Consider the following 25,378-nt stretch of genomic DNA (forward strand, 5'->3'; position numbering starts at 1 on the left):
ACAGACCCAGGTCAGAGTAGCCATATCCCAGAATCCTCGGCGCCCACCCCAAAAATGTGGCCACTCTAGCCTTAGGAGCATGGTGCACTATGGGAAAAGTTAACTGCCCGCCCTGCCTGTCACCAGGAAGCAGCTCGCCTTGCAAAAGGCTTGATGGGTTTGTTCTCCACTGCAAACCCAGGAGGCTGTCTGCTAGCGCGCTTGTAGATCGGGGATCAGAAGACAATGGGTTGACGCTGACCTGAGCTGCTGCCATTGACAACGCAGGGAGGGATTGCAGATGGTTGGGATAGAGAGGACTAAGGAAGGTGTCCTAGGGAATTGTGGGATACTTCTGGCTGCCTCCCAGGACCCGAGACAAGCGGGGCTGCATCTACACTGCAAAGCAATAAAGGCTCTGACCCTGGGTCCCAGTTGAACTCGAGCTCAGACCCTCCAGCCCTGCAGGGTCCTGGGATCCAGGATCTGAGCCCTGGGTTAGCGCAGTTGCAGTGTAGACGCAAGAGGGGTTAGGCTTGAGCAGCCTGGGCTTACTTGCAGTGTAGACATACCCTGTGTGGTGACCTGAGGCAACACAGGCTGTGTTTGGAGAGCCAGGGATGGTTACAGTGTCTTGTCTGGGTCCCAGAGCCTCCGTAACAAATCGCCTTTATAACCTTCACAGTATCTTCTACAGCTTGAAGAACAAGGCCCCGTCAAGCTTTATTTGCCCAGCTAGGCCTGAATGAGAGGAGAGGAAAGGAAAGAATTGGAAACTTGAGAGACTGTTGCTTTAATCGAGGCCCGTGTTATGGGAAGCCAAACATCCCTTCCCCTGGTGTGAAAGCCCCGTCTGCCTCCTCCTAGCAGCGGGAAGCAGTCAGGGTTCTGAGGAGAGGAAAAGTTCAGAGCGAGAAAGAGAGAGAGAGAGAGAGATCTGAATGTTATGCAGCTTTAAGGATCAAAAATAGACAGCACTTATATACAGTTCCATTTGGGCAGCCCCAGGAGAGGTGGGCTGAAGACCCCAACGGCTACCGCCCTCCCTGGCCCACCCAGCCCTACCTCACCCACAAGTTCGCTCCTCACCCCACCCCACCCCACACCATCCCACCCCACCGCCCTCTTCACTTCCGCCGCCCGATCTGAGCCATCAAGTGGGCGTTGGCGGCGGCCTTTGCCCTCAAGTTCTTGGCCTTGGCGATGTCGAAGAGGATGTTCATGATGTTGGTGGGCACGTCGAGGGAGAGGGTGAATTTGGTGCGCCGGTCGGTCTTGGCCCGGTTCTGGTACATCTTCCCCTTGAGTTGCGCCTGGGAGAGGTATTTGTAACGGGCATCCCCTGCGAACGTCCTTTTCTCCTTTTCCTCCTCCTTCTCTTCCTCCTGCAGTGAGGGTGCTTCCTTCCCAGGCGGGGAGTCGAAACTCCTCTTGTCCACGAGGGAGTTCTCCTCCGGGCGGCTCTTCTCGGCCTCTGAGAGGGCGGCGTTGATGCAGCTGAAGAGGGACTCGGCTTTGTACAGCTTGAGGGACAGGCCCGTCCGCGCGGCGCACACCATCAGGAGCAGCAGCATGAGTCTGGTAGGCGACATGGTTCCCCCCTGAGGCTCAGGAGAGGGAGAGAAGGCAGGGAAGGTAGAAACGTAGGTGAGGGTCATTTAGGGTTACCATATTTAAAAAATAAAAAAAGAGGACACTCCATGGGCCCTGGCCCCGCCCCTTTCCCACCCCCGGCCCTGCCCCAACTCTGCCCCTTCCCCGCCCCAACTCCACCCATTCCCCGCCCCTTCCCCAAAGTCCCCACCCTAACTCCCCCTCCTCCCTCCCAGCCACGCGAAAAGGGCTGCCCGAGTGCTACCGGCTTCACGGTTTGCCGGGCAGCCCCCAGACCCTGTGGCCCCGGCCGGCGCTTCCCCAGCGCAGCTGGAGCCCGGGAGGGGAAGCGCCCAGCCGGGGGCGCAGGGTCTGGAGGCTGCCCGGCAAACCGTGAAGCCGGTAGCGCTCGGGGTTTGGGCAGCCCCATGCCTCCGGATCCTGCGCCCCCGGCCGCGCACTTCCCCTCCCGGGCTTCGGCTGCTGTGCTCCTCCCCTGACTCTTTGGCTCTGTTTAAGAGCCGAGCTGCCCGAGCGCTACCGGCTTCGGGCAGCCCCCTTGCCTCTGGACCCTGCGCCCCCGGAGCCCGGGAGGGGAAGTGCCCGGCCGGCGGTATTTTTCCCGGACATGTTCGGCTTTTTGGCAATTCCCCCCCAGACGGGGTTTGATTACCAAAAAGCCGGCCATGTCCGGGAAAAACCAGACGTATGGTAACCCTAGGGTCATTAGCATTAATAACGGTGTATCCTCAGGGCACATAGGCGCTGACTCCATGGGTGCTCCGGGGCTGGAGCAGCCATGGAAAAAAATAGTGGGTGCTTAGCACCCACCGGCAGGCCCCACCGATCAGCTTCCCCCCACCCAGCACCTTCTGCCTGCTGGTGGCCCTGCCGATCAGCTCCGCTCCCTCCTTTCCAGCGCCTCCTGCCCACCACAGATCAGTTGTTCAGTGGCAGGCAGGAGGCGCCGGGGGAAGGGGCAGAGAGAGGGCAGGGCATGCTTAGGGGAGGGGTGGAATGAGGCAGGAAGGGTCAGGATGGGGGTGGAGCCTGGGGGAAGGGATGGAGTGGGGGCGGGGCCTCGGGTGGAGCAGGGGTCAAGCTCCCCCCAGGGAAATGAGAAGGTCCACGCCTGTGATGGCAGAATAGTCCAGCGGTAAGGGAAGGGGATTGGGATTTCCAGATCCTGGAGGAGGTGTCTAGTGGTTAGAGCCGGGGATGGGGAGTCAGGACTCCTGGGTCCTATTCCCATAACTAGGAGGAAGTATGGTCTAGTGCAGAGGCGATGCATGGGGTGGGCGCACGCAGGGGAATGTGCCGCCCTCCTCCCCCCCCGATTTCTGCCAAGGTTTGCCGACCCTTTATAAATCCCCTTTTTAACCCCCTCCTTGTGTGGTAGCTCCTGCAGCTGGCAAGCCACAAGCTACAGACATGGGAATAGGCAGCACCAAACAGCTGGGAGCTGCAGGGAGGGGCCACTGAAGGTAAGAGGAGGGTGTGAGCCTCGGGGGGGGGGGGGTGACTAAGTTGGTTGGGGGGGGGTGAACCTTTAAATTGTGCCCCCCCCATCAGCAGGTACCAGTCATCTCTTGTCTAGTGATTAGAGCAGGGGACTGGGAGTCAGGCCTCCTGTGTGCCACACCCATGGGCTCCCCCTGTACTTTTGGGCGGGTCGCTAAGACCTACATTTGGAAAAGTGGCCTCTAAGTGTACGTGCTGAACCGGAGACCCGATGCTTTGCAGCCCTACAGACTATTCATACATAAGCATTGCTTTGCTTCACCGTCGCTGAAATGCAGCTGCCTCTGGGGTGGGCCACAACAGCTGTTATAACGGTTCCAGCAATATTACTTGGGACACGGCCACGGGATTGTCAGAATAGCATGGTCACCTCCCAGCCTTCTTCCACGTGGCCCCCTGCGCGCGATATGACTTCCCTGACATAAAGGCTGCCCCCGCCTCCCACCCCCACCCTGACCAACTCAAACCTGGTTCAAAATGTCGATTTTTCGAAAAAGCACTTCCGGGCAATCTGAATCCCAATTGGACACTTCCGGTGGTGCTAGCTAACTCCAGGGGTAACATATGTTCCTATATCAATAGGAAACCCCATGCGGTGTTGGCAACCCATCAATGGCAGCCCTGAGAGTCCACCTGCCTATAAACCCCAGTATTGCCAACCTCGACTAGTCAAAAATCAGGAGTCAGGGCCCCTCGAAATCACGAGCTGACTAACTGAGTCACCTTGGCTTTACCACAAAATGTGGCGCACGGGTCACTTGCAATGGATTCTCTGCACCTTGAAGTCTTTAAGCCACGATTTGAGGACTTCAGTAGCTCAGACATAGGTTAGGGGTTTGTTACAGGAGTGGGTAGGTGAGATTCTGTGGCCTGCGTTGTGCAGGAGGTCAGACTAGACGATCATAATGGTCCCTTCTGACCTTAAAGTCTACGTCCGATAAGGAATGCGCCATGTCTAGGGCAGGCAGGGGCTGTATAACCGGGTCACCACAGAGGTTTGCTGTAGTACCAACAGAGCATCCCCAATACACCTCAGTCCTGCCTGGCCACACAGCCGTCTCATCCCTCCATCATTCCAGAGGCAAGCCCGTTGGCGGATGGATTTTCCATTGCAAGCGAAGATGAAAAGCTAAAATTTGGGGGGAAATGAAATTCTGAAAAAATGTTCATGCGGGGCCAGTGGAAACGTTTTTTTATCGCTCTCCGACTCTCCAGACCATGCAGGTCCTTGGCCACTCTCAGCTTTTCCCCCACCTCCTCCAGCCACGGGCCTATTTCCCCCCATCAGTGCATTTGCACTGGTACCATTTCACCTATTCAAACCTAACGTAAACTTCAAAACGAAGGTCGTTTCAGGATGACCAAGCAAAACTTTCTGTGCCAAAAGGGGACATGTTGACTTAAACTCCTCCCCCCCTTTTTTTGCTAAATGGTACGTCATTGACATGGATGTGATTTCACGACAAATGCTGGTTTTGTCCAAACACCGTTTTCTGATGGTATGTCGTGATCAGCTCCCTTCCTGAGCTGCTGTTCCTCTAGAAGGGATGGCTGACAATAACGCTGGATATGTCTATACTCAGAGGCGCCCACTCCGTGGGTGCTCCGGGGCTGGAGCACCCATCGGAAGCCCCCCCTATCATCTCCGCTGATCAGCGCCTCCCCCTCCCTCCCCATGCCTCCCGCCCGCCATGATCAGCTGTTTTGCGGCATGCAGGAGGCTCTGGGGGGGAGGGGCAGGAGAGAGGATGCGGTGCACTCGGGGCAGGGGGTGGAATGGGGCAGGAAGAGGCACAGCTGGGGTGGGGTGGGGAGAGGTGGGGTGGGAGTGGGGATTTGGGGGAAGGGGCGGGGGGGGGCTGGGACAGAGCCAGGGGTCGAGCACTCCCCCCGCGCATTGGAAAGTTGGCACCTGTGTCTACACTGTACAGTAGCCCAGGTCTCTGGGACGTATGGCCAGAGTGGGTACGTCTACACTGCAATGAGAAACCCGCGGCACCGAGTCGCAGAGCCGGGCTCTGAAACCCACCTCGAAGCCCAAACCCACTAACCCAGGCCAGCCACAGCTGTGCTGTGGGTGTGTTACTGCAGTGTAGACATACCCCTTGTTTCCAAGTTCATGCTTGAGCATCCACACTGCATTGTAAACTGGGCCCATAGTGTATTATACAGACCTTCTGATCCAGGGCTGTGGTTTGAGCTGTGTCCACACTGCTCGGCCCTGAGTCACTTGGGCTCTGGCCCACGCCCTTAGCAGGTTCCTAGGGCCAGGGTCCTGCGTGCTTTGCTGACCCGCGTCAGACTGAGTTGTGTGTGGGAGGAAGGGGGCTGGGGCCCAAACCGGAGTCAGAGCCCAGGCTTAGTGGGCTCTGTAGACGTATCCTCTGTGATATGAGCAAACATTCCCTCGGGCCTGGAGTGAGACTTCCCGACTCATGCTCCTGTGACCCAGTCAGCGCTGGGGAGCCCAGATATTCACAGACCTTAGGGCCAGGAGGGACCGTCTCATCTGATCTCCAGTATAACCCAGGCCACAGAACCTCACCCAGTTCCCCCTGCTCAGAGCCCAGCGCTCCAGTGTCTGGGGAGCGGAGGGCTGGAAGGTGGCTGCAGTAGGTCTGCCCCAGCAAGCCAATCTAACCTAGTGGGAGGCTGAGTAACGCCTGGCTTTTCGCGGCTCTGCTGCGCATTGTCTTTCTGGTTTGAAAGGGTTTCTCCTCCTCAGGGCGGCTCTTCCTGAGAGGCACTGGGCATCCCAACTCCCTTTGAAGTCAAGGGGAGTTCTGAGTGCTCGACCCCTCTCAAGATTAGGCCCCGCGTCTCTTGAGTCAGCGAATGAGCCATTCACGGCAGGCAGGAACCCTGCTGCAGCTGGACCGAGTGGAGAGACAGGGAGGTCCCAGCCAGCCTGGCACGCCTTTTGACTGTTCACAAACTTTGTTTGCTTGGGACACCCCAGGGCGGCCCCCCCTCCCATCCATGGATTCTAACTGTTTTCCTGGCTAGCACGAAAAACGCTGGCATGGGACTCCGGAGACCTGGTTTCTAGTCCTGACTCTGCCACCGGGCTGACCTTGGGAATATTACTGCCCCGTTCTGTGCCTCAGTTTCCCCATCTATAAAATGGGTGTAATGGTATTGCCCTCCTTTGAAAAGCGCTTTCAGATCTACTGATGAAAGTGCTGCATGAGAGCTAAGTGTTGTTATTACTAATGGAAACTCCATCGAAGGAGCCATTTGAAATAGGAGGGAGGAATTCGCCATAGGGAACAAGCCGGCTTTGGCAAACGAAGATGCGGAGGGATGAAGAGTTGGCATTTCTAACAGCACGGTCTCCTAGACATCGTCATGGTGACAATGCATTGTCTGGCTGTGGATGCTCAAAGGTCCTGGGGCGGTCACTGGCCTGATGCACCCATTAACCCAGACGTGGGCAAACTACAGCCCGCAGGCCACATCCAGCCTGCGGGACCATCCTGCCTGGCCCTTGAGCTCCCAGCCGGGGAGCCTAGTCCCTGGCCCCTCCCCCGCTGACTCCCTCCCCCACAGCCGCACCACCGCACGGGCCAGGGTCTGGCCCGCTGCTCCCGCTGGGCAGCGTGGGGAGCGCAGCTGGCTCTGGCCGGGTGTTGCGACTGCGAGCTCCTGCTGCTGGTAAGGGGGCGGGAAGCGGGGGGTTGGGTAAAGGAGTGGGAGATCCTGGGGGGCAGTCAGGGAGGAGGGGGTGGTTGGATGGGGTGGAGGTTCTGGGGGGGCGGTCAGGGGATGGGGAACAGGGAGGGTTGGGAGTGGGAGTCCCGGGTGGCCTATTGGGGGGTGAGGATGTGGATGGGGTTGGGAGGGCAGTCAGGGGACAAGGAGCAGGGGGGGTTGGATAAGGGGGTGGGATCCTGGGGGGCAGTTAGGGGCAGGGGGTCCCGGGAGGGGGTGGTCAGGGGATGAGGAGCAGAGGACGGTTGGATAGGGGGTGGGAGTACAGGGGGGGCTGTCAGGGGGCGGGGGTGTGGATAGGGGTTGGGGCAGTCAGGGGACAGGGAGAAGGGGGGGTTGGATAGGGAGTGGGGTTCCAGGAGGGGGCAGTCAGGGGACAAGGAGCAGGGGGGGTTGGATAGGGGGCAGGGTCCCGGGAGGGGGCGATCAGGGGACAAGGAGCAGGGGGTTTGGATGGGTCGGGAGTTCTGAGGGGGGCAGTCAGGGGGTGGGAAGTGGGAGGGGTTGGATAGGGGGCCGGGGGCCAGGCTGTTTGGGGAGGCACAGCCTTCCCTACCGGGCCCTCCATACAGTTGCGCAACCCCGATGTGGCCCTCGGGCCGAAAAGTTTGCCCACCCCTGCACTAACCATTGCTTTGCAGTGTAAGGGAAAGGGACACATTGCTACCTCATGCTGCAATCACAATGCGCAAGCTCAAGATACAGTCATTCTTGGGTCCCTTAATGGCTTGGCTTGGGTTGCAGGATACGGGAGGGCCTTTCTGGCCTTGGCATCTATGAATTCCACCGTTCCCAAGGACGCTGTTCATTCCCTCTTATCTAATCTATTCCATCCAGTCATCCGTGACAATTACAAGGAGCCAGCGAAAGCGTAGGAGCGATTTCCCTTCGGGTCTCTGCCCCAGCTACACCTCAGTAGATAGAGGGGTGGTGATTTTCATTAGCAGTGTGGCGTGCGGTTACATCACGGGACGTGGCAGATCGCTTGTTTCGGTCCCTCTCCCAGCTCTCTCGCCCCTGCAGCCAGCAGGATGATCCAAGGCTGTGAATGATCCCGGGACCAAATAGGTAGACAGCCGAATGCGGTGCCAATGTTGTCAGCTGGCGTCGCCAGACCCGCGCCCCTGCCGGTGGCAGGGCAGCATTGTCCCGGGGAGAAAGCAGGGCGAGGGACCATACATGCATGCACTGACCGTGGGCACACACAGACCCACGGGGATGGACACACAGACACTCACCTGCTTGTTAGAAAAGTGCCGTATTCAGCTCATCTTCCCCCCCATTGTTCCAACCTGTAGCACTTGGGATGACCTCACAACATTTCACAAGAGCAGGAGCCAGTTTTACAGACGAGGAAATTAAGGCGCAGAGGGATGTATTTATATTATGGCAAAGCCTAGGGGCTCCGGGCCAGGCTCCACTGTGCCAGGAGCTGTACACACACACAATGAAAAGACAGTCCCTATCTCAAAGAGTCTTCAGCCTGGCTGCCCAAGATCACTGGGCTAGAGCACCGGCCTGGGACTCAGGCGTCTTGGCTTCTTGTCCCAGCTCTGCCACTGGCTGTGTGGGTGAACTTGGGCAAGTTCTGTGCCTCGGTTTCCCCATATGTGAAATGGGGATAATGACACTGCTCTCCTTTATAAAGTGCTTTGAGATCTACTAATGAAAAGCACTAGATAGTCTTATTCTCTAGCTACTAACCCACACTGCAGACTCAAAACAGCCATGTTTGGCTTTTCCATTGTACCAATAGCTACCTTGATCCTGACACAAAACAAAGCAGTGTGCAGAGACCCTTGTGTGTGAGACCTTTTGTGAGCCACAGGCTCCCCCTAGTGGTTATTTCAGTACCCTGCAGGCTAAGCAATAAGTGACAGAGATCCTACCCGTACGTCTACACAGCAACTCGACACCTGCGGCTGGCCCAGGCTCCCGGGGCCTGAGCTGTAGAGATGTTTCATTGCTGTGTAGACTTCCAAGCTCTAGCACCCTGCGAGGGGTGTGTGTGTGTATCTGTGTCTATGTGTCTGTCCAGAGCCGGTGCAAGGAAGTTTCGCACCCTAGGCGAAACTTCCACCTTGCACCCCCCACTCAGCCCTGCGGCAGCTCCCCGCCTCCCCCGCACCCTGAGGCGCTCCCCCCGTGGCAGCTCCCTCCTTGGCCTGGGGAGCCATGCGGCAGCTCCCCCCCCCACCCTGAGCCACCCCCCCGTGGCAGCCCCCCACCCCTGACCCGGGGATCCATGCGGCAGCTCTGACCCAGGGGTTCCCCTGGGCTGCCAGCAGCGTGCTGACCCGGGGAACCCCTGGGCTGCCTGCCGGCGGCTCAGACTTCCTCTCCCTCCCAATGCAGCGGCCGCTATAAAAAAAAATAAAAAAAAAAATCTTGGCGCCCTAGGCAACCGCCTAGTTGGCCTAAATGGTAGCACCGGCCCTGTGTCTGTCTGTCTCCCTCAGGCTCCAGCCCGAGCCTGGAAGTCTACACAGCAATGAAACAGCCCCCCAAGCCCAAGTCAGCTGGCACGGGCCGGCCGCAGGTTTGTCTTTGCTGTGTAGACAGAACCGAGGCGAGACGAGGTGGGTGGGGTAATAGCTTTTACTGGGCCAGGCTCTGTTGGTGTGAGAGACACAGTTCGAGCTTCCACCCAGCTCTTCTTGTCTCTCTAATATCCTGGGACCAACGTGGCTACAACACCGTAGAGAGCCTCAGCTGTGGGTCCAAAGCAGATGTCCTACGCAGTCCGGCTAGATCCTTTAGTGTCAGTCCCGTGGGTCACTCACCCGGCTCAAACGCTCTGTGACTTGCTGCAGGGCTGGAGGGGGGCAGTTGGATTTTCAATTCAAGATCACAACACCAGACAGCCTAGAAGATAAAACCTCCCCTGATAGTTAGGGCTGGTGGAGGGACCAGAGGGACAGCCCCGCAGACGGGAGCCAGTCACGGAACAGGTACAGCGCAGGCAGCCCTGCTGCCAGCTACACTGCCCCAAACCTGACCAGGCTGGAGTGATCTCCAGTGGCCAGGGCCGTGGCTTTGGGAGCAGGAATGGGGAGGGCAAAGCAGGGGCCAGTGGAGAAAGGGAACATGGGGAAGCCAGCAGGCCACTCCGCCCCATGAAAGGCTTGTGGAGGCCCTACTCCGGGCCTTAGGGCGTGTGCTGGGGGCTTCCCACCCGTTCCACAAACTTTATTATCTTAGCTGGTCTGCCCAAGCCTCCATCGGCTCCTTGGGGTCCCTCCCAGCCAGCTCCCACCGGATGGGGGCATTATGAGCCTTGTCAGATCCCCGCACGGGAGCCCGACTAGGGTCGGTCCCCGTAATGGGCCAAAATCAGACAGAGGGGTGGCCCTGATGAGAATCTTCAGGATGGTGGAGGCTGGGGGCCCCTCTGCCAGCCACCTAAGGCTCATGGGGGACCCCCTGTTCCTCTTCCCATCTGTGTGGGGAAGGTTGAGGTACCCCAAAGGTTTCTAAGGTGGGCCTCAGGGAGCCTCCTACCACCCACAGGAGGTGAAGCTGGAGCACCTTTCAAGTAGCCTTCTGGGGCTTGCCAGGGAGCTGCTACTTTATCCAAGCAGAGCGCTTCTCTAAGCTCCACAGGAATCAGGCCTGAGGAGATGCACAGGAAGGAAGTGGGGAATGCCCTTTGGTATGTGCCCCCACAATCCTCCTGCTCCCTTTATCCCCCCTCCCCTTTAAGACCTGACACGGTTCCCACTAGGGTGACCAGACAGCAAATGTGAAAAATCAGGACGGGGGTGGGGGATAATAGGAGCCTGTATAAGAGAAAGACCCAAAAATCGGGACTGTCCCTATAAAATCGGGACATCTGGTCACCCTAGTTCCCACCCTGCGCACATCCTAAGGTCTGCCAGAGAGGAACTCCCCTCTTGGGCTGTGCATGGGAATGTTCCCCTCCCCACAGACAGTAGGGGATCAGGGGGAAGGGAGGGAGAATCTCTTCCCCTCCCCCCATTTCCAAGCCCACTGCTCCCTCCAGCCCCTCAGTAGGACAATTTAAAAAAACTAAGGAAATTCCCATGCAAAAAAATTTCTTGCAGGGTGTTTAAAGCTGCAAGCCCATCCCAGTGTGTTGAGCAGGCATCACCTTTCCAGTTCATTAGAGTTAATAAAATAAAGTAAGTACCCCAGGAATTTCAGCACTGAGGTTTCACTTCCATAACAAGCCACAGTCACGCTAACAAAATACCCATAACCTTAACTCTGCCCCCTAGAGCGGCGAGACTGTAGTATTCTCAGCTGGGTTTAGAAAGCATTGTGTAACATCACTGCCAGGCTTGGGCTTAAGGAAGTCGGTGGTTCAGCTGAATGTCTTTTGAGTGAAAGAAGTCATCTAAGAGAATGAGAGCAAAGATTTGATTTATGGACCAGATGCCCAACTCTTGTTCAAGAACATCTGGCCCGGATGGTTGTTTGAAATTGTTCCCAGGGTACTAAGGGCTAGAGTCACCATGGAGGTTTATAACGATTAATGTGTAAGGGCTGGAGGAATGACCCTGTAATTCGCATCTTGATGGGTGACTTTGCTTACAGAACTGCACAGAAAACTGTCGGCCTGATTCTCAACTGCCTTGCACTTTATATCTCAGAACCCCCTGGATCAAATGATCCCAAATTTGGATCACTGACCCCAGCCAGTGCTCCCCAAATTTCATGGCAATCTGAGAAACTGTGCAAATTTTAGAGCACTTAGGAAAGCCGAGCTTTAACCAGAAAGTTGGTCTCAATTTTAGCTATAGTAGATCTGGTGGTCCGCTATAATATAGTCATTTACACGTGTGCAAAATGGGTGCAAAGTGGTGCACAAGACTACCATCTGGAGCTGGTCGCATTCCTCTCCCCCACCCTCCCCCACTTTTCACAGGCGTAAATAACAACACAAAGCAGAAGGCAATGGTGGATTGGGCCCACCGTGTTGTGAAAACGGTTTTAAAAATGCCTGATACCTTGAGAAAATATATTGTGACTGTGGATTGTTAATGAAGAAAGCCCAGAGTGCCTGCATTGGGCCTGCTGACGCTGGCCACTGGCACAGAATGCATAGTCTGGTGTGAGCTGGCGGTGTTTTTTACAGTATGCATCCCTCTAGTATTTTGGGGAGGGCTCTCTGGACAAGGGGAGAGCGTTCTGAAGGATGTTTTTTTCAGGCCCGTGGCTGCAGCAGTATTTTTACCTGCTCTTCCCGAGGACCGAGTGTGCAATGCGACGTTTCTCCATTTCCCCACTCGTGAGGTTGGGCAGCTGTCTCCATCGGGGCAGAGTTAAGGCTACGGCTGTTATCTGAGGGGAACTCAGTGGCTGGTGGCGGAGATGCTAGCTCAATTTGGAACTTCCTAGGCTTCTATATTTTCATGAGGATTGTCAACTTGAACGTGCTCAGAAGGGAAGAGATGCTCATCACCCTGATACGGGCCTGCAATTGTCACCTCCCCTGGACTAAGGGCTGAGTTGGGGACTAGTGAATGTTTGTGTAGTGCTTTGAAAGCACCATGGAAACGCTGCGGGTATTGGTATTGAGCAATTTGGGATGGAGCCTTGTATTGCGGGGCCTGTTGGCGTGGTGGCACCTCGGTTTCTCCTGCTTTCCTTTGCCTCTGGCACACAGTTTGGCCGCTTGAGGACAGAAATGCTTGAATTTAATTAAAGTAATTGGAATCAATACAGGGGCAGCTGGGTGAAATGTAACGGCCTGGGGCAGGAGATTATACTAGGGGATCTAATGGTTCCTTCTGGCCTCTATGAAATCAGGCATCCAAGACAGTGATGGGTCTGTAGGTCTTGAGAGACCTTTTCGTATTTCCAGTTAGCACAACCCTGCTCTGGCATCAGGTCTGGGCAGGTCACACGGGCTCACAGTAGCTGTGAAGAGATCCATGCTATATAGCTGGCGTAGAAAGCTGTTTGAGGACAGGCATGGATCCCTTTCAGCTGAGATCAGCTCAGGACGACTTATAGTGGCTGGGCGAAAAGGAAGCGCCTTCCTGACTCCGGGAAGAGCGCGATGGACCAGTTTGGGCCTCAGTTATGGTGCAGGAGATGCCCACCCACCCACTGAGCTTGACTGGCCTGCTGGACAAGGAGCCCTGCCGTTGCTCACAGCCATTCTCACTTGTTTCCTTGGGGCGATGTGGCAGGCACAATGCTGACGGAACAGCCTGCCGTGGTTCGGAGGACAAGCGGCAGGAGAATGGCAGTGGAGCTCTGAACTAGGCCCGGATCCAGCGGAGCAGATAGGCCTGTGAGTAACACTGAGCATGCGTGGGCACCCATTGCCATCAGCAGAACTAGCCACACGCCACACCGTATTTCACCCCCTCTCTCTGCAGAATGAGGCGCATCTGTCGGCTTAGAAGACCCAGGCCCAAATCTACAATGTACATGTGGACATGGTTCGGTCTGAGGCCCAGTGGCTGCATACGTCAGAGCAAGAGTGAGGGTTGCCTGGCATGGGAGGGGAGGGGGGGGCGCTGTTGGTTTTTTCAATCCCAATCCAGTCCTTAGCGGGTGGCTCCCACCTCTCGCCCCTCCACTCTCTCCTTGGGGCTCTGCCCATTCTCCACCATTCTGCCGCCTTCCTCTTTTAAATAGAAAAGACTCCCTCCTGCCCCGCTCCCAGCCCTCTGGCTGCCGAGGGACCAGGAGAGCCTGCGCTGATCGTGGGTCCTAAGGCCCAGCTCTGACAGGAAAAGCCATGGGGGGCCTCAGGGCTGGAATAGCACCGGGGCAGGATTGAGGTGGGAAGGGCGAGCCGTGTGGACCAGGATTGTGGCGCCTTGGCGGGGCGGTGTGTGTGGGGGGGTAAGCGCACGCCGTGTCTGCCATGGCTTTGCCTGGCTCAAGCTTGTGTGATTGGCCCCTGGTTTTAGTACCACTGCAGGCCCGATCCTGTGAGATGTTCAGCACCCTTGTTAACGGCAGGGGAGAGTGCCCAGGAATCGCTCCTCGCCTTGCAAAATCAGGGCTTAAACTCTGCCATGAAACGTTAATAGGCCGATAAACCCCTTCCCCCCACACACATCTGAGGGCAGGTCTTCATTCCCTGCCGAATCGGCGGGTAGTGATTGATCTATCGGGTGTCAATTTATTGCGTCTAGTGTAGACGTGATAAAATCGATCCCCGATCGCGCTCCCCGTCGACTCCGGAACTCCAGCTTGTGAGAGGTGGAAGCGGAGTCGACGGGGGAGCGGCAGTGGTCAACTCGCCACCGTCCTCACGGCCAGTAAATCGACCTAAGATACCCCGACTTCAGCTACGCTATTCGCGTAGCTGAAGTTGCGTATCTTAGGTTGACCCCCCCGCTAGTGTAGACCTGGGCTGAGACAGCCTTTGACGTGGCATTTCACCCCCCAGCCTTGGGAACAGGGAGCCAGGAGACCCTTCAAAAGAGATTTCAACTTCCTGCCAGAGGGACAGGGACTATGTGTATGTGTGTGGGGGGCTGTTTTATAAGAGTGACTTTCTGTTCTCCCTCTTCTCTGATGTCCGCTCCTCTCATGCTGCTGTCCCGGAGTAATCAATTGCACCAATAAACTTGGCTGCATGAGCTGGAGCCAGATAGATGGAGTCTTGCTAGGTTTTAAACCATATGCTCTGCAGGATTCATCAGCCTGCACTTGCCTGAATAGATCTCAGCAAAGACCCACATCCTGCTTATTTTTTCCCTAAAAATGCCTGGGCTCCTCAGCGGGTGGAAATCCGTGTTGCTCTACAATGGGTTTCCACCTGTTGAAGATCTGGCCCCGTGTGCTCTGTTAGCGTCAAGGGCTATTGGCCCTGGATTATTACGAGCTGCCGTTTTGATAGCTGCGTTGTTCAGATTTCATTTGGAAACACCCAGCTGTAATTAAGAGCTAATCGAGCCCCTTCCCATGTTGTCTCTAGGGATGATATTCCGCTAATCAGTGCGAATCCGTCCGACGATTTGCATCTCTCTGAGCCCTGCACAACGCACTATCAAATCAGTTCGTAACACTCTTTATACCGTCATCTGCCAAGGAAAGTCTGGCCCTATGTCAGGCTAGCTTGGACTAGCTTGCCCCATCTCTGAAAACTCTCTGGGGGCTGTCATTGGTGACGGGGACCGTAAAGCATGAAAAAACGCAAATGAAAATGCCCCAAAGCATCATTGGTTCCAGATCCCCAGACGCGGGATTGATATAATAAAAAATTCAGTCCAGGCAAAGTCTCAACACAATACACTACCGATGGCCTGGCTAATGAATTCCCTTTCCTTGGCTACTGCAAAAAATACCTTTTGGTCGCCATCCCATTGTGTCTCTTGTACTTGAGAATCCTAGTGCACTGTTAACCATTACAAAACCTCGCTCCCCGGAACGGTCCCCAAAGAAATGTGGAATTCAGCCTAAAGAAGCGGCAAAACAGTTTCGGAAGAGGCTTGGATTCAGGCTGACAATGACATTTACGAGATGTGATCCCCAGGTGCCGTTAGGGGCACATCTTCAGCTGGGATAAATTGTCGTCTCTCCAGTGGACAATTTACAGACATTATATCGAAAAGCTACAGACAATTGGAGCTATCAGACTTTACACTAGCTGGGGACCCACACCTGCCTCTTAGCTATTAAAGACAGGAGGCAAAGTGAAGCAGACATGCCAGGCAGTTCAAGCAAGTTGGGAATAAAGCTTTTTCTGACTTATTGGGCCCCCCCCCTAACAACAACTCCGGCTGGAGCTAATTAGATGGCTCTGATTTTCACAGCTCAGCTTCCTGGGGGTCAGACCAGATGATCATAATGGTCCCTTCTGACCTTAAAGTCTATGAGTCTGTCGAAAGTAGTCACCGGAAGATCAAATATTACAAATTTGGATCTCAGCCACAGACACCTCCACTTTGCTAACTAATAAACCAACTGCACGTTTCAAACGGCCCGTTTTGTTGCTGATGCACAAAGCTGACTCTAGCCGTGGGGCTGACTCTGTCTTGCTGCCCCATTCTGGCTTTAGAAACCGCATCTTGTGTCCTCCCTGGAGATACCCCTCGAAAAATGTCAAACCCACCTCTTTCCTCCATCCCTGGAACTAGTCAGTTTAACTCTGAAAATTGCAGCCAGTCCTTTAGCTAATCCTTTGCCTCAGTAACTCAAAAGACAGAGTCGTTTTGGGCTCTTAATACAGTTTCTTAGCCTGCTTTTTGATCGAATGCCTGTCTCCTCTCGCATAGAAATGCGGCGCCCAGCAGGGACCTAAGCACCTATGAGAAGCACTGAAATATTTAAACTTCATTGCAAACGAAGCTGGTTGCTCTTTCATAAATGAATTCCAAGCAATGCACTCACCTGCAAGTCTCCTGTGCTCGGGAGCGAGAGCGCTCTTGCTTGCAAGCCGCCGCCTCAGAGTAAGGAGAAATACATCAGGAACATTAGCCTGAACTTCTGTATCCTGCCTCTTCTTTTATTGTTATTAAGAGGGCTGTGATATTTTTTCTCTCTATGGAAACGCTTCGCCCCCTCCCTTGTGTATATATAAAAATGAGTGATCACGGGGTCTGAATCGTAACTCCAGACGCGGAGCCTTCATTTGGACATGATTTCATTAAAATGAAATCAGAAGGAGCTGGCAACGTCACGGGGCTGAGATGTCCCTTCTCATTCAGGAAAAAAAAAAAAAAAGCTGGCTATTAAGAGTCACACCAAGAAGAGGAGCTGTTGCAAACTCCAGGACTGTACAGAATACACACAGACTCACATATTTTGCCTCAACCCTCCTGCTTGGAATCAAGGGACGTTGCACTAACACTTCGCACTTTGGGCTAGATTTTTAAAGGTATTTAGGCCCCTAACGATGAAGCTAGGCACCTAGTGGGATTTTTAAAAGATGCTACCTCTTGGGCTTTTGTTTTCAGCTAAAACCAGTGCATGCAGCGCTGCAGACCAAAGCTACGAAAGAAAAAGGTACCTGAACTTTTGTAAATATGGACCCTGCTTTTCAGAAAGTGCTGTGCTTATGCCCTCTGAGAAGTGGGTGCCTCCACTTAGGTGTCTCCACTTAGGGCAGGTCTTCACTACGGGAGGGGGGGGGTCGATTTAAGATACGCAAATTCAGCTACGTGAATAGCGTAGCTGAATTCGACGTATTGCAGCCGACTTACCCCGCTATAGGGATGGCGGCAAAATCGACCTCTGCAGCTTCCTGTCGACGGTGCTTACTACCACCTCCGCTGGTGGAGTAAGAGCTTCAATTCAGGGATCGATTGTCGCGTCCCGACGAGACGCGATAATTCGATCCCCGAGAGATTGATTTCTACCCGCCGATTCAGGCAGGTAGTGTAGACCTCGCCTTAGACTGGCCTGTTTCAAGGAAGGTTGATCTGGTGGTTAAGACAATTGAGTTGGACTCTAGAAACCGAGGTTCAATTATGGTCCTGCTACAGCCTTTCTGGGTGACCCTGGCCAAGTCACTTAGTCATTGGCAAGCCCCAGAGATGGGTTACTGTGCTTGATAGACCAAATATCTGATGGGTTATGGGCAGGAGCGCCGCCAGCTTTTCTGCCGCCCTAGGCGGCGGAAGGTCCCGCCCCGAAATGCCGTCCCCCACAGAGGCAGCGGAAGGTCCCGCCGCCGAAATACTGCCGCGGTCACCGTCCCCCAAATTGTAGTGCCCTAGGCGACCGCCTAGGTCGCCTAATGGGTTGCGCCGGCCCTGGTTATGGGGTAAGTCCTTTGATGAGCCTCAGAGAGAAAGAAAGTGGGGTTTGAAAAGGATTAACTTATCTCCTTATTATCTGCTTAGGGGTTTCCTTTCTTGTTCATTCCTCCCATTATATCGAGGGCCTTTCAATGCTACATGCCTGATTCTCCACCCTTTACATCCTTATAGATCAGAAGTAACATTAGTGAAGCCAATGGAGATTCACCCACAACTGAGCGGAGGATCAGGTTCTGTCCTGCTTCACTCCATTGGTTCTGAAACTGACTGATCACGGCAGGGACTCCTTCCTCATTTACCTGGGTGAAACTGACTTGATTTCCAAAGGTGCTGAGTACCTGCTGCTCCCATTGACTTCAGTGGGATTTGTGAATGCTCAGCCCTTGGGGAAATCAGGTCCGTTTACATATGGGTACCTAAGTAAGGATTTAGGAGCTTAAAACTGAAAAAGGTTGGTCTCTGTTTCTGCTCAGCAGTATCGTTGTGAGCATGGAAGGGCTGGTACAGCTGCAGTATCTCTGGACGGGGATACATCTCAACAAAGACAATGGCCCCCCCCCCCGCCCCCCTCCAAATTATCATAGTAGCAACATGTGTAGTTCAGATTCCACCACAAATTACTGTGGTTTATGCAGGAATCTTTAGGGAAGGTTCTCTGCCCTGGGTTATGCAGGAGGACAGACTAGATGACCTCAATCAGAGATTCATAGAAATGGAGGGCTGGAAGGGACCTCCAAATAGCATCTGGTCCAGCCCCTGTGCTGAGGCAGGACCAAGTAAATCTAGACTATTCTGGGCAGGTGTTGTCCAGACTATACTTAAAAACCTCCAGTGACAGGGATTCCACAACCTCCCTTGGAAGCCTGTTCCAGAGCTTAACTATCCTTAGAGTTAGAAAGTTTTTCCTGATGTCGAACCTAAATCTCCCTTGCTGCAGATTAACCCAATTGCTTCTTGTCCTGCCTTCACTGCATATGGAGAACAATTGATCCCCGTCCTCTTTCTAACAGCCCTTAACATATTTGAAGACCGCTATCAGGTCCCCCCTCAGTCTTCTGTTCTCCAGACTAACTAGATCCAGTTTTTTTAACTCCTCAGGTTTTCTAAACCTTTTCTCATGTTTGTTGCTCTCCTCTGATGCTTTCCAATTTCCTAGACTGTGGTACCCCAAACTAGAGATAATACTCCAGCTGAGGCCTCACCAGTGCCAAATAAAGTGGAACAATTACCTCCCGTGTCTTACATACAACACTTCTGCTAACACACCCCAGAATGATATTAGTCTTTTTTGCCATTGCATCACGTTGACTCATATTCAATATGTGATCCACTATAGCTCCCAGATCATTTTCAGCAGTACTACTGCCTAGCCCGTAATTCCCCATTTGATTTTTCCTTCTGAAGTACTTTGCACTTGTCTTTATTGAATTTCATCTTGTTGATTTCAGACCAATTCTCCAATTTGTCCAGGTCGTTTTGAATTCTAATCCTGCCCTCTAAAGTGCTTGCAACCCCTCCCAGCCTGGTGACATCTGCAATTTTTATAAGCAGATTCTCCACTCCATTATCCAAGTCATGAATGGAAATGTTGAATAGTACCAGACCCAGGACAGACCCGTTCGGGTCCCCTCTAGATACAGCCTTCCACTTGGCAGTGAACCATTGATAATTGCTCTTTGAATACAGTCCGTCAACCATTTGTGCACCCACCTTACAGTAAGTTCATCTAGCCACATTTCCCTAGTTTGCTTATGAGAATGTCATGTGAGAATGTCAAAAGCCTGACTAGAAGATACATCACATCTGTTTATAGCTGACTGGGATGTAATTCACCAGGTCCCCATTTTCCCTATTTTTAAACATAGGTGCTATGATTGCCTTTCCAGGGCTGCCCAGAGGGTTCAGGGGGCCCGGGGCAAAGCAATTTCGGGAGCCCCTTCCATAAAAAAAAGTTGCAATACTATAGAATACTATATTCTCATGGGGGCCCCTGTGGGGCCCGGGGCTGGGGCAAATTGCCCCACTTGTCCCCGCCCCCTCTGGGCAGCCCTATGCCCTTCTCCTGTCCTCTGGGACCTCACCTGTCCTCCATGAGTTCTCCAAGATAATCGCTAATGGTTCTGAGATTGGTACAGCTGGTTCCTCAAGTACCGTAGGGTGAATTTCATCAGGCCCTACTGACGTGAATACATCTCATGTATCTAAATATTCTTTAACCTGTTTCCCCCATCTTCTGGCTTGTGTTCCTTTCCCCCTATTGTTAATATTAACTGTGTTATGCATCTGGTTACCATTAACCTTTCTAGTGAAGGCTGAAGCAAAAAAGGCATTCAACACCTCAGCCTTCTTGATGTCATCAGCTCTCCTTGCCCACTAAGTAAAGGACCTCCACTTCTCCTCATCTTTCCCTTGCTCCTAATGTATTTACAGTTCCTCTTCTTCTTGCCTTCTTCATGTCCCTTGCTAGGTGTAACTCATTTTGTGCCATAGCTTTTCTGATTTCGTCCCGACATGCTTGTGCTATTTGTTTGTATTCCTCCTCAGCAATTGGTCCACGTTTCCACTTTCTGTAGGACTCCCTTTTGATTGTCAGGTCATTAAAGAGCTCCTGATGGTGCCATATTGGTCTGTTACTGTTCTTCCTATCTTTCCTTTGCATCAGGGTGGTTCATTGTTGTGCCTTTAGTATTGTCTCGTTAGGAAACGGCCAGCTCCCTGAACGCCTTTATCCCTTAGATTTTCTTCCCAGGGGATCCTTACTTACCAGTTCTCTGAGTTAGTTAAGGCTGCTTTTTTGAAGTCCATTGTCCATATTCAGTTGCTCTTACTTCTTCCTTTCCTTAGAGTCATGAAACCTACCACGTCATGATCACATTCACCCAGATTACTTCCTGCTTGCCGGCAGAATGGCCCCGATTGGCCTTTGACTCGGAAGTGTTTCCATTGGAAACCTTGTGTTTCACTGTAGAACTGTGATGAGATACCCTGCCCCTTTCAGGCCAGCCCCGTACAATTAGCTCTGCCTGGCACACCTGGGGCAGGGGCAGGGGTTTCATTAGTAGAACCAGCTGGGTATGAGGAGCTGATTATCCTATAAAGAGATGCAGGAAGCTGATGGATTGTACATCCCGCACCTGGCCCCATACAGCTGTCCCGTATTGCCATTGCAAAGTCCCGGAGGGGCTGCTGGATGGAGGGGAGGGCGGTCTCTTCCCTTCGCAGCCCACCACTGGCCGAGTGCCTAGCTGTGGGGCTGGCCCAGTGGTGAGCAGAAACATTGTCTGGGGGGGCCATCAGTCAACCCTGGGCAGTGGCAGAGGTAGGAGGCAATCGTGGTGCCCCCCCGTGCTCTCCCCCTTGTGAGACCCTCTATCCCTCCCCCCACACCAGCTGGGGAGGGGACAAGTGGGACAGCTCTTGGGGGTGGGGGCTCAAGGGGAAACTTTGAGGGGAGTGGGGGCAGGTGTGTGTGGGGGTGATGGTTGGTGTAGATCTAGGGGGTGGCGGATGGTGGGAGCAGGTGGGACTGGGGTGCTCCGGGAGCAGGTGGGGAGCCGGGAGCTGATGGAGAGCAGGTGTCAGTGGAGATGGGGAGCAGATCTGCACGTGTGAGGAATGGTAGAGGCCAGGTGGGGCTGGTTACTGCTCAGCCAGTTTTCCTGGTTTCCCTACAGAGCAGCGTGTTCAGAGGCAGATCAAGATCTCTTGGGACCCTGGGCCGGAGCAAGCGAGGGGGTCCTGGCACTGGAACCGTGGCCCTGCCCCACCCCTTCCACCTGTGGCCCCGCCCCCATTCTGCCCCTTCCGCCCGTGAGCCTGCCCACGGCCCCACCACATTCTGCCCCATCCTCCGCAGTCCTGCCCTGTTCCACCCCTTCCTCACAGCCCCGCCCCCACCTCGCTCCTTTCCAGCCCCCCTCTCGCTGAGGCACTGAGACTGGAGAAGCAGGGGAGATTTTTTCCGGGGCCACAAATTGGCTGAGGACCCTGAGTACGGGCCCCGGTGGCCTGGGGAGTAATCCACTACTGAGTGTGGTCAGTAAAACATCTGAGGTCCCTTATTTCCAGGTGTGTTGGCCTTCATTCGGAGCCTCACTGCCCATCATTGCAGAATCCAGAGGTTAAAAGTTAGTGTGTGTGTGTGTGTGTGTGTGTGTGTGTGTGTGTGTGTGACCAGAATGGTAGGGAATGGGGCACAAGTAGCCCTAATTGAAGTCCTCAATGGGGCTACTCAGGTGAGTAAACGCTCACCCCTGAGAGTGAAGGCTTCACAATCTGGCCTTCGGCTTTGATTCACCCCTTGCTCAGGCAAAAGCCCTTTGACTTGTCTAGTGCCGCAGGGCAAAGTTTCTCTCCGGGTTGGCTTGTTAATAAATGAGACCTACTTTCAGCCAGGCCCCCCTGCTAGGGCGCTGTTAAAGTGATTTCCCATTGGACCCATCAGAGATATTTGAACTCGGAAGCCCAGTGTCCCTAGTTATAAATTCTGCCTCTGCCAGACAAGAGGCTGGGGCAGGGGACTTGAGTCAGCCTGTAGTTTTATTAGCCCGGCTGCACTGAGAGACACCATGGAGAACCAAGAGCAGAACTGGGCAGGTGCGATATGGATGTTTCCTGAATAAATGCATGTTTCTTAGGGTGATGGCCGGCACTGGGGTTCGGGGGTGGAATGAAGAATGGGCTGGTCTGAAATCCGCAGGTAGCGTACGGACTTGTATCTTATTAAAGCAGCTAAACGTGAGCACCGTCTTCTCTCCTTAGCCTGCAGTCCATCGCTGTGATAACTGAACATCTTCCAACCGCGTGTTAAACAACCTGCCTAGAATTGATTGCATGGGGTTCTTTCCTGTTGCTTTCCCCAGGTGGAAAATTGCAGGCCGATTGTCTGCTGTGATGTCTGCTGTGCCACGTGTGTTAACGATGGCACGGTGGGAGAAGGGAGTGAGCTTGGCAGCGGTTCTTCGATCCTGTGGCATTCTGTTCCACAGGCTGGGACCGGCCTCCCAGGAAAGCTTCGTCTCCTGCACAGACAAGCCAAACCTGTGCCATGGACAGGTCCATTGTGACTGAGGGGCAGAGCTGTCGATGGCGGTCCTCAGGCTGGACTCTAGATAATCTTTTAGGTATCCTGGACCCAGGCTGTTGAGAGCTGTGACTAAAAGAACTGATCAGAACCTTGTTCTTTAGATCCACCAGGTGTGTGTGTGTGTGTGTGTGTGTGTGTGTTTGTGTGTCTACTTATCTATCTGCCAGGGTATTAGCGGTGTCAAAATAGTCACAAAGGAATATGAACAGCACTATTCCCGTTTTGAAATGAGCACTGAGAGCATTGTTGTACATTGAATTGTTTGCCCTGCTAGCCCTTGTTGATAAAACTCCAGGGGCTAAATTTACCGTTCCCCCCATGCCCCATCCCAGTCCCAGTCCCAGTCCCAGTCCCAGTCCATCCCTTGATGTCTGGACTTTGGGCTCAGGTACATTTTTTAATGAGATAATCATGTCTTCTAGTTGTAAGCTGGCAAGCTGTGGTCCTGATTCGGATTTCGGCAGAGGAAATCAGCCGGGAAGCCAATGGGATGAGCTCAGGATGCGGCCTTGTGTGTAGTAGTCATTTGATCTCGTACCGTATTTAGAGGTTAAAGCTACTGGCTTTCCCGTATGGGAAGAGAGGGGGGCGGGCTTGCTCTGCCATTTGTACCAACTGTGTCAGAATGAACCCCAGCCCCACATTCTGTGGGGACTCGTGGTCAGGGCCTCGGCTGGTGTAGTGAATGGGTTGCATCACCTTTGTTCTCAGAGCTCTGTGCTAAACCAGCTGTGGCTTCTGCCCCACGGGGGCTGTGCCGTCATTCAGCCAATCAAAGCCGGGCTGTAAACCTCTCTGTAAATCATTGCGGCTCCTAACTGCTTGGGGCGACCTTTCCACACCTGCTCCTGCGGCTGGCAAAGAGGCGAAGTGAAACAAAGCCCGGAATGGAAGGCCAGGGTCCAGAAGGGGGAACGCTGACAGCCCACGCCCTGACGTCACGCCCCGGGCTGTTAAAGCCTTGCTGATTTCTCTTTAAAGGGACTGGGGACCAGCTGGAAATGCCAGGGTGGCATTGGGGCTACGTCTTCAGCTGCTGTTGTGTAGTGTGTGTGTGTGAGAGAGAGAGAGCGAGAGAGAGAAAGAAATACTGTCATTTTGACAATGAGTTTGGGCTCCTTGCTGCTTGGCAACTGTGCCTTGCTACCGTCTCGGCCTGGCACAGTTCCCTTTGCATCTGTGGAACTGCTCCCTTTGTTAGCCCTCCAGAAGGTCCTTGGGCCCCTCCTTCCAGATCGGTAAAGGTAGCCCAGTGATTAGCATGGCAGCTTGGCGTTCAGGAAACCTGGCTTCAATGCCCTGCTTTGCTACAAACTCCCTGTGTGGATTTGGCTACTTTACATCGTTGCCAACTCTCTGTAGCATTCTGCTTAAAGCCCCAGCTGCTGGAATCATGGTATTGCATCCGAATCTCAGCTTTCATTTAAAATCCCGGTGGCAGAGAAAAGCGTGAAAACGTGAAACCAGTGCAGCCTGAAGGACGACGAGGCAGAAGGCAAATCAAAAGACCCCAACCTATTTAAAATAAATGAATAAATAAATCTCACTCTTTTGAAGCCAATCTTGTGATTGGGGGGGGGAGGGGAAGGGGAACGGGGACTGGGCTCTCTCATTTTGAATGTTTGGGGTTGGAGATACTGGTTCTCCCTCTGGCTGATGGGGATGATAGCACTGCCCTAGCTCTCGGGGAGTGTTCGGAGGATAAATACATGGAAGATTGCGAGGTGCTCAGATACTGTGGTAATGTGGGGGCATATTCAGTACCTAAGCTAGCACTGGGGTTCCAGTACATATAGCTTAAGATAGAAGTGGATGAATTTGGGCCTCACTTTGCAGCATGTGATAGGAAAGGCCCGCCTACCTGAGGGCGGGGCTGAACGAACACGTAGGGTATGTCTACAATGTAAAGGAAAACTCAAGTCTTTAAACCACAATTTGAGGGCTTCAGTGACTCAGCCAGAGGTTAGGGTCTGTTACAGGAGTGGGTGGGTGAGTTTCTGTGGCCTGCCACATGCAGGAGGCCAGACTAGGTCAGTGGTCCCCAAACTGTGGGGCGTGCGTGCCCCCCTAGAGGGGGTGCAGAGGAACGTTCGGGGGAGTGTGGTGGGGCCCAGACCAGCCCCCATGAGAAGTAGGGAGGGAGTGCCACGGAGCCCCATCCCCACCCCCACTCCAACCCCAGCCGCAGTTCTGGCCCTGGCCTTGGCCCCCGGCTCTCAGCCCCGACCATGGCCTCTGCTCCTGCACCAAAATGCTGATAAACCTGTGCTAAATCTGAAGATGTTAGCAGCCCCAATGGAGCAGGGGGTTAGCATGGGGTGAACAAAAACTTTGAGCAACAGGAAACTTATCATAGCAAAACACCAGTGCACACCCACAAACAGCTGTAAAGAGGCATCGGACCAGTGTGGGAGTGTTGTTTAAATAGACTAAATGCGTCTTGTAGAGCACTGAAATGCATTGCACTGCACAGTCATCTCAATTAAGTTGATTTTTGGATCCTACTAAGCTGATGGTTCAGTCTGCCCTGCCCTCATAAATGCTGTGTTCTGTCTGTCGCTCACTAATAATAATATGTTATAGGTGGGGAAACTGAGGCACAGAGCCATAAAAGTGCCCCATTGCACACAGGAGAGCCAGGAAAAGAATTCTTACTCCTAATTTTGTGTTGTAACCAGTGGACGATGCGTTTTTAAAAATTCCGTCTGTACAGCTATTCCTCATTGTTTTCTTGCTATTTCACAGAAAATCAGACTTACTAAGACATATTTGGTGAAATTGATAGTTTGGGTGTGTT

The 25,378-nt window shown here is 53.7% G+C and overlaps 1 protein-coding gene across 1 annotated transcript; it reads right to left on the reverse strand.

Moving 5' to 3' along the window:
* Window positions 1-1,106: 1,106 nt before the first annotated feature.
* UCN3 (urocortin 3) lies at window positions 1,107-16,237 on the reverse strand. Its single transcript, XM_034751943.1, has 2 exons — window positions 16,126-16,237; window positions 1,107-1,580 (listed from the first exon to the last, which is right to left on the reverse strand). Exon 2 carries the CDS (start codon window positions 1,569-1,571, stop codon window positions 1,107-1,109), a length of 465 nt encoding a protein of 154 aa, XP_034607834.1. The 5' UTR covers window positions 1,572-1,580; window positions 16,126-16,237.
* Window positions 16,238-25,378: the final 9,141 nt, after the last annotated feature.

Source organism: Trachemys scripta, chromosome 1 (genome assembly GCF_013100865.1).
Source record: "Trachemys scripta elegans isolate TJP31775 chromosome 1, CAS_Tse_1.0, whole genome shotgun sequence".
NCBI lineage: Eukaryota > Metazoa > Chordata > Testudines > Emydidae > Trachemys > Trachemys scripta.